The sequence below is a fragment of the Penicillium rubens genome (assembly GCF_028828025.1).
Source record: "Penicillium rubens strain IBT 27055 chromosome Unknown utg000001l_segment0_segment0, whole genome shotgun sequence".
Lineage (NCBI taxonomy): Eukaryota > Fungi > Ascomycota > Eurotiomycetes > Eurotiales > Aspergillaceae > Penicillium > Penicillium rubens.
In genome coordinates this window covers 2,955,107-2,970,871 of record NW_026890599.1, presented here as the reverse complement: position 1 = coordinate 2,970,871, position 15,765 = coordinate 2,955,107, and the positions used below count along the sequence as shown (strand labels likewise).

The 15,765-nt window shown below is 49.2% G+C and overlaps 7 protein-coding genes across 7 annotated transcripts; 4 read left to right on the top strand and 3 right to left on the bottom strand.

Moving 5' to 3' along the window:
• Positions 1 to 697: 697 nt before the first annotated feature.
• N7525_001170 (amino acid permease) lies at positions 698 to 2,706 on the top strand (the record flags this gene model as incomplete). Its single annotated transcript, XM_002558196.1, has 8 exons — positions 698 to 878; positions 934 to 1,045; positions 1,093 to 1,219; positions 1,278 to 1,435; positions 1,488 to 1,667; positions 1,722 to 1,816; positions 1,867 to 2,238; positions 2,300 to 2,706. 8 exons carry the CDS (start codon positions 698 to 700, stop codon positions 2,704 to 2,706), a joined length of 1,632 nt encoding a protein of 543 aa, XP_002558242.1.
• A 948-nt stretch (positions 2,707 to 3,654) lies between these two features.
• N7525_001169 (extracellular guanyl-specific ribonuclease RntA) lies at positions 3,655 to 4,096 on the top strand (the record flags this gene model as incomplete). The annotated part of the gene is made up of 2 exons (XM_002558197.1): positions 3,655 to 3,669; positions 3,722 to 4,096. 2 exons carry the CDS (start codon positions 3,655 to 3,657, stop codon positions 4,094 to 4,096), a joined length of 390 nt encoding a protein of 129 aa, XP_002558243.1.
• Positions 4,097 to 5,358: 1,262 nt separating this feature from the next.
• Positions 5,359 to 6,070, top strand: N7525_001168 (glutathione S-transferase family protein; the record flags this gene model as incomplete). Its single annotated transcript, XM_061211786.1, has 2 exons — positions 5,359 to 5,871; positions 5,903 to 6,070. 2 exons carry the CDS (start codon positions 5,359 to 5,361, stop codon positions 6,068 to 6,070), a joined length of 681 nt encoding a protein of 226 aa, XP_061071012.1.
• Positions 6,071 to 7,271: 1,201 nt separating this feature from the next.
• N7525_001167 (class I SAM-dependent methyltransferase) lies at positions 7,272 to 8,072 on the top strand (the record flags this gene model as incomplete). Its single annotated transcript, XM_002558200.2, has 1 exon — positions 7,272 to 8,072. The coding sequence occupies one exon, from the start codon at positions 7,272 to 7,274 to the stop codon at positions 8,070 to 8,072; it is 801 nt and encodes a 266-aa protein (XP_002558246.1).
• Positions 8,073 to 8,278: 206 nt separating this feature from the next.
• Positions 8,279 to 8,997, bottom strand: N7525_001166 (WW domain protein; the record flags this gene model as incomplete). Its single annotated transcript, XM_002558201.1, has 2 exons — positions 8,279 to 8,379; positions 8,445 to 8,997. 2 exons carry the CDS (start codon positions 8,995 to 8,997, stop codon positions 8,279 to 8,281), a joined length of 654 nt encoding a protein of 217 aa, XP_002558247.1.
• A 1,640-nt stretch (positions 8,998 to 10,637) lies between these two features.
• On the bottom strand, positions 10,638 to 12,872 carry N7525_001165 (uncharacterized protein; the record flags this gene model as incomplete). The annotated part of the gene is made up of 3 exons (XM_061211785.1): positions 10,638 to 10,701; positions 10,754 to 10,940; positions 11,006 to 12,872. 3 exons carry the CDS (start codon positions 12,870 to 12,872, stop codon positions 10,638 to 10,640), a joined length of 2,118 nt encoding a protein of 705 aa, XP_061071011.1.
• Positions 12,873 to 14,344: 1,472 nt separating this feature from the next.
• N7525_001164 (magnesium transporter CorA family protein) lies at positions 14,345 to 15,522 on the bottom strand (the record flags this gene model as incomplete). Its single annotated transcript, XM_002558203.1, has 2 exons — positions 14,345 to 14,930; positions 14,987 to 15,522. The coding sequence occupies 2 exons, from the start codon at positions 15,520 to 15,522 to the stop codon at positions 14,345 to 14,347; spliced, it is 1,122 nt and encodes a 373-aa protein (XP_002558249.1).
• Between the last annotated feature and the right edge of the window lie 243 nt (positions 15,523 to 15,765).

Below are 15,765 nucleotides of genomic sequence, written 5' to 3'. Positions count from 1 at the left end.
AAAAGTGTTCTGAGCCATTCTTCCAACATTACCACCTATTGCTGTTGGGTTATTGTCTTTTTGTCTTTCCCCCGAATTCTCTCGCTCCATACTGCCGGTGAGTTCGAAGACCCCGTCTGGCGTGACTTTACCTATTTCCTACCCTTCCATATTGATTCGCTTGATGCCAATGATGATATCTCTTGTGCGCTGACCCGGCCCTGATGTACTGATCTGAGAGATCTGAGGCAATATTCGAGCAAATCTTCCCTCTGCTTCCTGCCGTTCATAATTTGAGAGATCCGTGCTAAATTCCCACTTTTCTTCTAGGGTTCGCTCCCAGAAAGGCTGTTGATAATCTGCAGAACTGTACCCCAAGCCAAAACTGGTCAGATCTAATATCCAGTATATCACACTTCTGATGTCGAAATGGGATGAAAATATTGTATATAACCAAATGAGACAACCATTCCACCATTCCACCATTCCACCAGTCCACCAGTCCAAAGTACCCTTTTCACCGATCAAATCGCCCCACAAAATCTCCCATGACGCCGCTCCCGTCTCTTATCACGACATCAGCAGCAAATGAGGAAATTCCTTATCATTCGCAAGCCACGGGTGTTTTTGTGTGAAAAAAAAATTTAACAGCTCCTGTCTCTCCAATTTGACTGATCTGAGACCTGTATTTGGTTTTTTGGATGCAGTATTTCCCAACATGACAGATAAAACGGATTTCAGCGCCGTAACATACAGAGGACCTGTTCAGGATGGCGCTACGAAAAGCTTGCGATCGGAGGAGATAAGCAGATCAGATGAAGAGATTGCGACAGATCCTATGTCGGCACCATTAAAGCGGCAGCTCAAGTCTAGGCATCTACAGATGATCGCTATCGGAGGTGAGTTTGCGGTCGCATTTAAATATACAGTTGGTATTGACCAAAGTATTCCCAGGCATTATCGGTCCTGGTCTACTGGTGAGCTCGGGCAATGCGCTGCACGAAGGTGGACCTGCAGGGTCTTTGATCAGTTTCTCGCTGGTCGGCATTATCGTCTTCTTCGTAATGTAAGGAGTGCGTTTTCTAGCCCCAAGAATGCTTCTGATGGTTATAGGCAATCGCTGGGTGAAATGGCCACACTTCTTCCCGTGACTGGATCGTTTACAGAGTATGCGGAGCGCTTTATTGACGACTCTCTTGCATTTGCGCTGGGGTGGGCGTATTGGTACTTATGGGTGACTGTAGGACACGCATTGAGGACTCGAGTATGGAGGATCTCTTGCTAACACGACACTCCAGGTTCTCGCAAATGAATACAACGCGATATCACTGGTCATTGGGTACTGGACAGATGCCGTGCCTCAATGGGGCTGGATCTTGATCTTCTGGGTGATGTTCCTGACCCTATCGAATCTCGGAATTCTGGCCTACGGCGAGATGGAATTTTGGCTATCTCTGTAAGGTCCGCGTGCTTAGATTTGAGGCATCGGATTGTCTAACAGACTGCAGTATCAAGGTATTGGCTTTGATTGTCTTTTTCATTCTGGCAATTATCATCAGTGCAGGTGGGATTGGACCACGCGCCATCGGGTTTGAATATTGGCATGATCCGGGGGCATTTGCAGATTCAATCAATGGCGTGGCAAAAACCTTTGTTGTTGCTGGCACTTTGTATGCTGGGACTGAAATGTATGTTGCTCAATACTGGGGGCGGGAAATGGCTCAAGCTAACAGTCAAATTAGGGTTGGCATCACCGCCGGAGAATCGGCGAATCCCCAAAAAGCAGTACCCAAGGCTATCAGGCAGGTCTTTTGGCGTATCCTGATCTTCTACGTTGGTAAGTCCATATTGAAACAGAAGCCCGGAACATTACTGAACTCTATCCAGGAACTATCTTCTTCATTGGAATGCTCATTCCATGGAATGACGACAGATTGTTGGGCAAGTCGTCGAAGACAGCCAGCTCTCCCTTGACAATCTCGTTACAGGATGCTGGGATCCTCCCAGCTGCCCATCTAATTAATGCGCTGATTGTGATCAGTGTCATTTCTGCAGGAAACAGCTCGCTCTATGTAGCATCTAGAACCCTGCTTTTCATGTCCCGCAACGGAAAAGCCCCGAAATTCATTGGCCGGACAAATCGTCTCGGAGTGCCGTGGGTGGGCTTGATATTTACCAACATCTTCGCATGCATTGTTTTCCTAGGGCAGTCTGATAGTGCTGGGAGGGTTTACTCGGCATTGATCACCCTTTCAGGGGGTATGATTCCCTTCCTGAGACATTCCTAGAAACACCATTGTTCTATGCTAACCAAGTACAGTTTCTACCTTTATTGTTTGGTCGGTAATCGGAGTTGCGCATATTCGATTTCGGAAAGCCCTGGTCGTGCAAGGCCAAGACCCATCGAAGCTCCCATACCAAGCTTTCCTCTACCCATGGGGTACCTACCTCTCACTGGCAGCAAATATGTTCCTCATTTTCTTCCAGGGGTATACCTGCTTCCTCAACCCCTTTAGCTCAACTGACTTCGTGATCAACTATATCCTGCTCCCTGTGTTTGTGTTGTTTGTGATTGCGTACAAGTTCTGGAATAAAACCAGTCTCGTCCGACTGGAGGATATGGACATCTGGACCGGGCGAAGGGAGCAAGTCGATTTCGAAGAGCCCGAGTCACCGAAGAAGGCCGCCAAGTGGTGGTCTCGCATTTATTCTGTTGTTATAGGGTAGACCAGTTTCCCTCCGTCTTATACTATACCCATCCATGCACAATGCCAAGATTCCTTCGGTTATATTCAGCCGTCGCAAGTACCATGCAGGCTAGCATGTGACACAATTGGACCTAATCTACCGTGTAAATAGTCAATGCTGAACACGGTTTTGTGTGACTGACAACGGAAAACCAAGAAACAAGACATGCGGTCGAGTCAGCACACATCGGCCCAGAGGTGATAATTCAAGAGATCAGCACGGAGACCGTCGGAATGCGGGAACACGTGAGGGGAAAACAATATATGCGAAGCGCAATAGCAAAGTATCTTATCTTGACAAGAAATGAGGTTGAAATTTGTTTTCGGCCTTCACAAATCACTGTATGCTCACTGTTTACTCAGATTTCAAGCAGGTATCCCCACATGGCCAGCTGAGTAATGGGCCATTAGATCAACATCGTGGCCGACGGATGGGGCCGTGATTGGCCCGAGGGGAGTGAGACCCTCCTAGTCTCGGCGCATGGGTCTAAAAGAAAAGCCCCATCACTAAATAGCCCCCGCGTTGCCGATCACCTTCTCAGCTAGGGGCGTCTTCAGGAATCCGAAGTCCTGGCACCACTCGATTCTTCACGCTGTCCCCCATCGGCCAATCGGGACTATCTTGTACCTCGCCTTGGCTTCTATACTTCAAGGCCCGCTGGTCGGTCATGGTTCCCCATTCGGTATGGTGGTCGTGAATTGGTGTTTTGGACTTGCAGCAACCAGTTGCCAATTAGAGACCGAGACGGCTGAATCACAGAATGTAACATCGCGTAGATAGCGAGTAGATGCCCTTTATACCCCGAAGACACCTCCGGCAAGATATATTTAAACAGATGCATTTCCCATAGATATTGGAGGCCTACAAGTCAAGAAATATCCATAACCGGCCAAGCACTCGAACCTGCTAGTCCACTATATCGCCAAAATGCAGTACAGCAAGGTAATACACCCATTCCAGGTCAACAGCATCCACCTTTTAACACAAATCACAGATCCTGGCCGTGGCCACCCTATTCATCTCCAGTGCCTTCGCCGCCCCGTTGGACGTGGAAGCTCGCGCATGTGCTGCGACTTGCGGTTCAGTCTGCTACACCAGCAGTGCCATCAGCGCGGCCCAGGAAGCCGGATACGATCTCTACAGCGCGAATGATGATGTCTCCAACTACCCTCACGAGTACCGCAACTATGAGGGTTTCGACTTCCCCGTTTCGGGAACCTACTACGAATTCCCCATTCTCCGCAGTGGCGCGGTCTACTCTGGTAACTCTCCTGGTGCGGACCGTGTTGTCTTTAACGGCAACGACCAGCTAGCTGGCGTGATTACGCACACTGGTGCCAGCGGTAACAACTTTGTCGCATGTGACTAGATGATGAATTGGATGTGGGTATGATATTGACAATGGAGAATATACATTTATGATGTTCGAAATATATGTATCTGAATGTGGGAGTCCTCCTTATCACGTAGACAGACTGCTCAAACTGCCTACATGCTGTAACGGTCTCCGTTGCTCTAGGTATCTAGAGGCATACAACAATCGACACCCCCACATTTTGCGAGAATGTGAGAACTTGTCGTTGTCGGGGTGTGATACCCAATCGTGGCATGGGGGGAACAAAAAAAAAAGAAATAGTAACAAACCGCAGGAGATAGAAATTCTGTGGACATACAAACTCGAGCTATCGCTTTTCTGTTTCCTTTGTTGTCGGAACCCAGCGGATGCACATTAGCTCCCAAGAGTCGACGAGAGTTGTAGTAGAGTGGATTGAAAGCCGATGCCTGTCTAGGCGATATGGAAGATCAGCATGTTACGCGGGTAAGTGCAATGGAGATATTGTGTTTATAGGATGAACATGGATAAGGAGGGGGAAAAAAGGAAAGTGCGGAGGCATGTACTTGTATAAGAGCATCTCGTGTCACTCACAAGTGCGGGGTTGTTTACCCTTAGAAAGACAGACCATTTCGAAGGAAACCACTACGAGGTTAGTGCTTTCCACTTATCCATGTGAATTCAGGAAGGATTAGACTCGAAGTACTACGAAGTACTACAATTTAAGTAGAACGAGTATACGGGTATGATTTCCGTCACTCCAAACATTAGAACCATGGAACTTGCCCAGGGTCCCAGGCAGGAAGGCGGTCTCTGAGGAAGGTACCCTAGAAAGGGGCACCTGCCTATATATGCACATATGTACTACCTAGAGGTACCGAGTTATTTTCCTATCTTCATCTCAATATCTCTTTGCCAAGACCTTCCAGGTTGGGGAATGGACATGGTTCTGACGGAATAATATAGATCCGAGAGCGCAGGGGCCTTCGGCCCCAAAAATGCCCGAGCCCGAAGATTATTAATGTACACCCCTTGGAAAGGTACCTAGGTACCTACCTACCTACCTACCTACCTACCTAGGTAGGCAAGAATATTTCGGACGAACAACGGACGAAGCTTTTGGGGGACAAATTGTTACAAATCCGTCAGCTTGTATCCATAGCGATTGATAATGGGAATTGCGGAGAAGAAACGAGAAGATGTCAATTGAACAAATTCGAACCTATAAAATGGAACCCCGGCGCTATAAGTATGATCACAGTCATTATTCCAGCTTCAGTCACAATTGAATCGCAACAATGTCATCCACGATCAAACCTATTCAGCTCTACGGTGGCCTCCTTGGCCCCAACCCCCTAAAAGTCGGAATTATCCTCACACTCCTCGAAGTGCCATTTGAATCCGTTCCAGTCGCCTTCGCCAAAGTCAAGGAACCCGAGTACGAAGCAATCAATCCAAATGGACGACTACCTTCGATCCATGACCCAAACACCAACCTGACCATTTGGGAGAGTGGCGCCATCGTCGAGTACCTCATAGAGCGCTATGACACCAAGGAACCCCGCAAGCTCAGCTTTACCCCGGGCAGCGCAGAAGCTGAGCTTGCGCGCTCGTTCCTCCACCTCCAGGTCTCTGGTCAAGGGCCGTACTACGGGCAAGCTTATTGGTTCAAGATGTACCATGCGGAGAAGATCACTACTGCAGTGAAGCGCTATGTCGACGAAGCCAAACGCGTGACGGGCGTGCTCGACAAGTGGTTGGGCAAGCAGAAGGAGGCCAATGACAAGAACGCTGGGGATGGTCCCTGGCTGGTCGGGAACAAGATGTCGTACGCTGACGTAGCGTTCATTCCGTGGCAAAAGGGGGGCCCATGCTTCATTCGAAGATGAAGGGTTTAACGTTGATGAGTTCCCAAATGAGAAGGAGTGGTTTGAGCGCATGATCTCGAAAGAACCCATCAAAGCTGTTCTGGCTTCTGCGGATGAGCAGATGGCCAGTATGAAACACTGATGGGTTGGGAATTCTATGGGCATATGATTCGAGTATCAATTTAATTATACTGCGGCAGAGCGATATAAGCGAATGCAAGGTTCCGATTAACACAACTGTGTCATAGTATCTTGTATCCTTGTTCTGTATTTGCGTTTTCTTGAGTTAAGCTCGGAGAATGCCACTAGCACCAACCACGCCCGAACCAGGGTGAAACAGTAAGTAAAGAGAGGCGGATAAGTTCTCACCTGTTGCATCAAATGAACAAAAGGCGGCGCAGATGAGTTGAGTAGGTCCCTGAGATAAGATTTCAACACGCAGGTGAGATACTGGATGGTGTGAGCGCTCAGCTGCTTGGGCTCTTGGCCCGTCGAGCTTGAGAGGTAGGGGCGTAACCAGCCACTGCGAATTTCCTCTGCATCAACCATGGGCACCAAATCAATTTCTTGAAAGTTCAGGGTAGCAGTGGCATCTATATGAACTGGGCCACTGTCCGTAATGGTAGGGTAACTCGGGGTATGACATACATTTCCGGTGCTCTTGACAAGACCCTCTGGCCCTGTGGAATCCAGAGATATTACATCGGAAACAGTACTGAAGGGGCTGACATCCACAGAAGCGTATTGATTGTCTGCAGTAGCACCACTTTTCGATTTGGCATGTGCTGGATATCCACAACTAATGCCTCGATCTCTGCATCGCTTGCATTTCGGCTTTCCGAGATCACATGCAGTTTTGGCTTCTACACATTTTTGGAATGCCTTCTTCGTGAAGTGCATGTCGATTCGAGACGAACCGGGTTCTGAAGATAAAACGCAATCGGAGGAAATTTCGGAATTCCGCGAGGGTTTTCGGAGTTCCGCACTAAGCCAAGCAATGAAGTCATCCCATCTCGACACCTCTCAACGCTACTAATAGAAATGTTCTCTGAGACATAGAAACACACGTTGTTTTCAATTCATGGTCTAATGCTTATAGTCACTACCTAAAGCTTCACAGGTGTTTATAGAAGTGCAAGAAAACAATCAAATGCCATAAGTTGAAGGTGTTGGATTAACCTTAAACGGTGTGAACACCTGAACCTTATCGAAGATCATTCCGGAATTCCGAAGCAGGTCCAGATTCCCCCTCAACTATAAATCCCCTGCTGGTGCCGATCTTCAACTCAAACACAACTTTCAACCAAAGCAACAATTACAACTCCCATCAGAATTCATCGACTATGCCTCAAGTTTACACAACAGATCACTCAACCTCAGTGCTCCGCACCCACAGCTGGCGCACAGTCTCCAACTCCACCCCATACCTCCTTCCACATTTGAAACCAGACATGAGAATCCTGGATGTTGGTTGTGGACCTGGCTCAATCACAATTTCCCTAGCAAAACACGTCCTATCTGGACATGTCACCGGCGTGGAATACGTGCCCGACCCACTGGACGGTGCGCGTGCCCTCGCGCAAGCGGAAGGCGTGTCAAATATTACATTCCGAGAAGGAAACATCCACGACCTGCCATTTGAGGACAACACCTTTGATATTGTACATGCGCATCAGGTCCTACAGCATATTTCTGATCCAGTGCATGCGCTGAAGGAAATGCGGCGAGTCGCTAAGGCCGGCGGTATTGTTGCATGTCGCGAGTCGGCGGAGTTGAGCTGGTATCCTGAGTCTGTGGGGATCGCTAAGTGGTGCGAGGTTACGGAGCGCATGCAACTTGCCAAAGGTGGCAATCCACATCCCGGGAAGATGATTCACGTTTGGGCACGGGAGGCGGGGTTTGACAGTGGGAGTGTTAAGAGGAGTGCGGGGGCTTGGTGTTTCGGGAATGATGAGGAGAGGGCGTATTGGGGTGGATCTATGGAGGAGAGAGCTAGATCCTCTGGTTTTGCAAAGAATGTTGTTGAGGAGGGCTTTGCAGGGCCTGAGGATTTGGAAGTGATTGCAACGGGGTGGAGGCAGTTTGTAGATGATGAAGATGCCTGGTTTGGTTTGTTGCATGGGGAGATATTGTGTTGGAAGTGAAAATAGAACAAGCGTTGTCTTTAAGAGATGCGGCATTCGAAAGAAATGACAGAGAAATATCCCAATGCAATGTTAAGGAATAGCAAATGTAACAATGTTAGACCTTCGAAAAATGCAACCCTCAACCCTATAAACCTTGGAGAAACGATCGACCGATGAGGACCTTCAAGCAGCAGCCCATGGGTGGAGACAATCACCAAGCACCATCAATCACTGTTATCGGACTCATAAGCCTCTTGTGCCTCCTGTTCATCCTCACGGCCCTGCTCGTAAGCTTCTTCGAGATCTGATTTGTCCGAATCGTCGCCTGGAAAGAATAATTAGCATGTGGAAAAGCAGAGCGGCTCAATCAAAGTAGAAGAGATCACGTACCAAACTCATGTCCAATGACAGCACCGGCAATACCACCGACAGCCAAGCCAGCAGCACCGGCTGCGAGATACTTCCCAGCATTGCTGCTCTTCTTCTCAGGCTCCTCCTGCTGATAGTATCCAGGGCTATGATCACCGTAAGGCACAGGTGGAGGGCCCTGGGGAGGCGCATAGTATCCACCCTGAGGCTCGGGAGGAGGAACGCTGCGAGAACCATCATCGTAACCAGAGTATGCGGGCTGTTGATAAGGCGTCTCCCACTGGGAGCGACCAGTGGCCTGTTCTACGAAGAATGCGCGACGGCTACTGGGCTCCCATTCCTGGACCCAGCCCTGGGGCAGGGGAGGCGGGGGACCTGGAGGGGGACGGGCTAAAGGCGGGGGTGCACTGTATGGGCCCCTGTCATATGCTGGACGACCTCCGTCGTAGGGGCGGTCATATCCATCTTGGGGAGGGCGTGCATACGGATCAGAAGGTGGGCGCCCGTAGGGGTCGTATGGACGGTCTGGGGGAGGGCGAGCGTAAGGGTCGCCGTAAGGTGGGGCGTAAGACATAATGAGTGTTGGTATGGAGAGATGAAGGAGGAAAGAGAGAAAAGAATATAACTGAGAAAGAGGGGAGAGCAGAGGGCTTTTATGGGAAAGAAGCGCAAAGAACACCGTTGTAGACCATCACCTTCCGATCAGAACCGAACGAGACAACTCCACAATCTGTCCAACACTAGAATTATGCCCCCACTTCTAAGGAGTTACATGTTAGCGCCCAAGTCAACGTCTGCTCCGATTAGGCAGATGCAATATAAAGGCCCCACGCCCCCCTGGAGTGAGCATGATAGTCAGATTGACAATCCCATCGCCTTGCAGGGCTAGCCAGTCAAATGACCAATTCGATTTCAACATGCCAAGTGGCCCCGGTTCAATGTTAGTGTGTCACAAGTAAGCCATATACCTGTATGGGGTATACACACGGAGTGCATGTACAGAGTACGGAGTAGAGGGGTTGCATTACAGCCAGATCAGGAGCGACTTTGCTCCACCGGGGAGCTTGACTATTTGTTTCCACGGTTTGGCCTCGGGACATTGGTATAGAAAGGGGGTCTATCTATTGGTAACGATGTACAAATAATAAAAAATAGGGGGTATATTGCCCGCAGTGGAGAGTTCCCCTCTATAGGGGGTTACGAAGGGTTGCGGGATAAAATCAACCTGTCGTGTGCCACTCATGTCTCTGCGGAGCCACGATGTGGCTCAGGCAACCGCATTATGGAAAACACAGCCACTGACTGTCACACACGTGGCTGGTGGATATAGGGACTGGGGCTTGGCACCTTTAGTACTCCGTTTGCTACGAGGAGGTCCGTGCTCCGAGGAAACTAGTCGCAAATGGTTTCATAGATATTGAGGCGTCAAATCAGTATACGGCTAATGTAGGTAGGTTGGAAACAAGGGCGCTGCTATCCACAAACGTAGCTAGAAATGTAAATTGACCCATGGATGTTTTATCGTTTCCTACGAGGTGAATACGTATGTTCAACATGTACAGTACATACGCGCCGGCATCCGAGCGCAGGCTTTGGCTAAAATAATGCGCGGAACAAGAACGGCCTGGACCTAACCCACCGGGGCCATACGGGGACCGCGACGATCGGGCATATTGGACATTTCCTCATGATTCATTTAATGAGCGGTGCTGGAGCAGTTAATATATAGGAAATCCTCAGATATACTGGCCAGCAATACGGGAAATACTTTTCGGAAATGTACATCGAATATATCATCCTAGCCCAAACTACATGCACTGCTACAAACTTGCCTTATTGGGGTGCAATAAGAGATCGTTCGAGGGAAGCGTGGTATCCTCAAAGGGTATCTACCTAAGGTATATATAGAAAACGTTGGAAGTCCGTTTCACAAACTACAACATAAGCCTTTTCTGGCCCTTTTCTGCTGTATACCCAACCAACTAAGAAGGGGAAAAATATCTAGTTATATAACCGAACATGTAAAAAGACTGCCAGAGAAGACCACCTGAAAAGATGACTAAGGAGACGGCCAACTATTCTTGTAGTTGGGTAGTTATGAATGGCATTCTATCTAGCACTCTATCTAGCACTAGCAATCGAAGAAGACCAACCGGCGGACAGACCTTTATGGTGGGAATGATCCAGGCTCAACATCACATTATTGGTCCTGGACTATGCGCCTGAGCCTGCAATAACACTTGATTCCGTACTGCGCGGGTAGAAGAATGCAGATAGGCTGATGAACGTTTTAGCACAGTGAGAGGCATCGACGACAGGGATAAACTCACGCAATGATGATATAGGCTGCAATTAGGAGGACTCCCTCTAGATAGTTGCTTCGGCCGTCCAAGACGAGGAAGTTGACAACAAAGGTGGTCACAAAGAGACAAATAGTCTCGAAGAGCGTAAAATACAGAGACATGTCTTTGTCCATACACCAGCCCAGGATGACGACCAGAGGTGTAACGAAAATAGCTATTGGAACGGTCAGAATGCGCACACGTACAGACGTCATCAGCAAACTAGAAATGGAGGCTTACCAATTTGAATACTACTACCAACGGACACACCAATGGATAGGTCCATCTTGTTCTTGGCGGCGACACTGACGGCAGTAACGTGCTCAGCTGCATTGCCGACAATGGGCAGGATAATGAGACCAATGAAAGCTTCGCTGACGTTTGAGCTTGCGATCATCTCGGGAATAGCGTCAACCAAGAACTCAGCACAGACTGCGACCAAAGCAGTGGACAGCAAGAGCATGACAACAGCAGCGGTACGTGACATCGTGGGCTCCGGGGCTTGAGAGGCTGTCTCTGGACCTACATCATTCTGTCCAGTTAAACGAGAAGCACCACGGGCAAACTGCACTGCGTTTCCGGCCGGCGGAGGACGACTGATGCGTGCGGGGAGCGAGTTGCTGCGAGAAATTCCCGGGCGTGAGGCAGTTGCCCCTATACGTGGTGAAACCGCTGGTGACTGGGAGCTGAAAACCGTGTTGGAAAGTAGAGATGGAATGGGTCCGAAAGGAGAACGTCGTTTCGGAGGATCATCTCCTGCGCCTTCGCAGCTAGCTTGATCGCACGAGGGCCCGCTATCCCCGGGCTCCACAATCTGGGCCTTTTTCTCTGCTTTCTGGGCCTTGCGCCGCTTGTGATCCCGTTTCTTCGACTTCTGACTCGCTCTGCTGTCCATACGGCCCAGGGCCAAACCGAAGTCGCGAGAACGGATTGCGGAAGAGGGGTGAACATCGTCATCAGCATCGTAACGTATTTCGTCACTAAGTTCAATGGCGTGCTCATGGCTGGCAACGGAATTGGCGACGGAACCCTGATTTTCGTTGGAGGCTGATGCCATAGCCTTCTTCTGGAAGGAGGTACGAGACGTGGTCCCCTTCGAACTTGTACTTGACTTTCGGCGCCTGCGATACTTCATTGCTCTTTTGATCCGTTTGGCAGTAGTCCAGGAGGCCGTAGTGTCATCCGACTCATCACTGGAGCTAGACGAAGAGTCCGAAGAGCCGTTCATAAATTCCGCTAAGACGCCAGGTTTGGATTCCTCATCGATGATGGCCTGGGGGATACTGGCGTAGAGATACGAGTGTGTTCTCAGCTGGAAGATGATGTAGAGAATATATACCAGCAGAAGAACAACACTGGTACCGCGGCTGACTTTGAGTGTCTCGCGATCGGCGTGAGAGCCATCTGACCACGACGCGTGGAAAGCAGTTGGCAAGAGAAGACTGACCACACTCAAACTGAGTAGACAAGCACTCATCTGAGTGACGGTACTGTTGTAAATCTGTTCTCGGAAGCGAAGACCCCCAGCGAGGAAAGCCATGCCCATGATCAATAGCAGATTGGCGAGAATGGAGCCGAGAAGAGAAGCTTGAACGATGCGGATCTCATTCTTGACCAGAGCGATGATAAAGATGATCAATTCGACTGCATTTCCAAAAGTGACGTTGATCAAAGCTCCGATGGTGTCACCAAGGCGACTGGCAACACTCTCCGTGGCATGGCTGAGCAGTCCAGCCAGGGGAATGATAGCCACTGCATTCATCGCGAAGATTATGGCTGGGTCGAGACCCGCGGCCTCGCAGGCGATACCCACCGGTACGAAGATTAGCAGGACATTAATCCAGCTGTGGCAGATAGCCTCCGTGGTATGGTGGTAGAAGCGGCCGGAGCCATTTCGCATACGGATCAGAAGACCCGGCTTTGAGTTGGTTTCCGAGGCGGACCCTAGAGTAGGGTCCTCTACCTGCACATTCACTTGTCCATGTTGGGGAGGTTTTTCGGTATTAACAGGGTCGGCGGCCTGTTGGGAGGGAGTATGATCTGGCAACCCGCTAGAAGACGCGTGAGCTTTCGCCCACGAGTGAATCTGGTCTGCAAAAGGGAACATTGTTAGCCAGATATACAGAAGTGGGGACAAGATCTCGGGATAGCTGTAGCTGTGCTGTAGCTTTGAGCCATATCTAGATACTACTTACGCATGTATTTCAGAGAAAAAGGACAGATGAAAGAAGGCAACTAGCCTTTGATGATAAAAGAGTAGATTAAGAAAAGAGTGAAGTTGACACGCAATCTTTAAGGGGGAACATGGAAACTTGGAATGGGGCATATTTAGGTAAGGTCTTGGCAGCTTGGCATGATGATTTCCCAACGCCACCCTTTTTTTTCCCGTTGTTCCTGTCTCAGCCCTGGAGATCCTCATGAAGACCCTTCCAAGGAATGTTTGACACTCGGAACCTTTGACCTATGAAAATACATTTGCAGCCTCGCGTCTCTTATCACCCTACAACATACACTATATCCAGTGACTCCGTACTTCCTTTATTGGACCTCAATATCCAATTTAATCTAACCAATGACGCGTTCACCACGAATCTCCCTATAAGGATGCCAAGGTTGAGAGACGGGAAAACTGGGTCCGTGGCTTCGCACGTCGACGCTATTGGCGAATCATTGTTATGATCGACAGCTAGGCTGCCATATTCGGGTGTCAGTATTATTAGCGCTGAGATCTTGTTTTCGCTTATTCTCGTCGGGTGCTTGTCACACTTTACGACAGTGCTTTTCTCAACACTCTGAATCTATGTGCGATGTGAGTTGTATGTGCGCGCTGTCGTGCTTCCGATGTTGAGCGATGAAATGGGAATGAAATCATCCGTGTATATTTTCGGAACGGCTTCACACATATCCCGGCCATCCTAGAGAAGTACAACGCCTGCATCTCTTGATGTATGGATCTACGTCTGCTCCGCCTCTGGGTGCTTCGGCCGTGGAGTTTCAGCCCCACAACACCATATCCGCAATTGTGGCTGTGGCTGTGTCACTAGGTTGGAATTAGCACAACCTGCTATCCTTGGATGTTACGGGTGTTTTCTCGAATCTGACTCATTGGTTAATGCCCTGTAACATTGCAGAATCCCCGGTCCTGTACGTATGGAATCATAATGAATGACTCTAGGTATCCTGAGCGCGAGACTTTGGGAACAGAATGCATATCATACAGTTTTGGGTCGTCCATCTACAACGATGTAGATATCAAGAATATGAACATGGCTTGTTCATTGCTTTTCGGGGTCCTCGGCAGCTGAGCGTACGTTTTCACCACACTTCTCTCGAGAAACAGTTCCTCAATACCGTGGCCGCGATTGTGGAACATCGGCATTCTGATCAGCATCAATATGTCATTCCTGGACTACGGAACCTTTTTGGACACGGGAATGTGCTATGTACGAGTCCGCCTGTTTCTCTTGACAAACAAGGTATGGCATTGTGGGATGGACGAGTGAATTATTCAATACATTGTTTCTAGTTGTTTCTAGCATCGATATATGGTAAGCTAGATATATCCATCAGCTTCAACGTCTACAAGAGTTTGTACTTCGCAGCTGCGGCGATGCAAATCACCATGAATGCTGCAAAACCACCGACAATGCCAAAAAACCATGTCAGCCCATTGTCTTTCTCCCCCGGGACAGGAACATTCATTCCCCACAAGCCCGTCATCAGGTGGCACGGCACGAAGATTGTAGCCAGGAGAGTAACCTTACTCAAACCAGAGTTAATAGTCAAACTCAGTCGGAGATTCGTAGCGCTCATCTGGGCTAAATAATTCGCGTGGGAACGGCCAATAATTTCATCAATGTGACCGAGTGTCGACAAGGTTGTGACCAAATGATCCTGAACGTCGCCAAGGTATAGAAGAAGATCACCGTCAGGGAAGACAGGGTGCTTATCGGGGGATTGGCAGCGCTTCACGAATCCGTTCAACACATCAACCTTGCCGTTAAGGCAGCGGATGATGTGAGTGATCTTCTTCCGGAGGACGTCCACCTGCGGAATAAGAGCATGTGCGTCGTCGATACGACTGATGAACACCTGATCCTCGATTGCTTCAGACTCGCGCTCCGCATCCCGAACAAATGGCTCGAAGCTGTCGATGATATCGTCTCTACAGACTGGTTAGCCATAAAGCCATGAAAGAGCGGGTTGATGAGTTACACATACATCATTGCATAGCAGACCCAGTCACTAGTCAATATAGTGGGATCATGCATTTTGCGGATCCGCTCTCGCGCCCGAGCCACATGCCCGCAACCACTAGGTGAGAAGGTGACCACGCCATATTGAAAGACAAGAATGTATAATGCAGCCGAGATGGGAATTCCCGGTCGCTCATTCTTAGTTTTGTCGGCCACAAGGGTCTGGAACGAGATCAGGTAGTAGTTCCTGTAGACATCGACTTTCTCTCGAGGCTCACGAATGGCAATATCCTCCGCCGTTAGCGGATGGATAGACAAGGCTTGCGAGACGGCATCGACATCTTGTTCAGTGGGGTCGCAGATGTCAATCCACCAAATTGGCTGATTGGGATCTGGACGACTTTTATGCTTCTCCTGGAAGATGTGGTCGATGTTTCCACTGGGGAAAAGGCCATCCCACGTGGACGAGGCAGTCTCTTGTCGTGTTTTTGACGCAAAGAAGCTAAACCGATCAGGCAGCGCCTGGTCGATCTCTGCCTTCTTTTCTTGCTCGGTCTGCATATTACTGGCTGCGTAGCAGAACAGAGGCCGGTGAAATGATCGGTACCCTGAAGGGTTGATCCGATGCCATCGGATGTTGATGGTTCTTTTGTAGGAAGTGGTGCTCCGTATTCCGGAAAGATCGAACTTCCATAAAGACAGCGAATCTATTCAGCCCATTATAGCACTTGGAATTGGACTCTCAAGGAGATGGGATTGGAGATCTCGAGGTTGTTGGAGATGACCCAGGGAAAGAGGAACAGG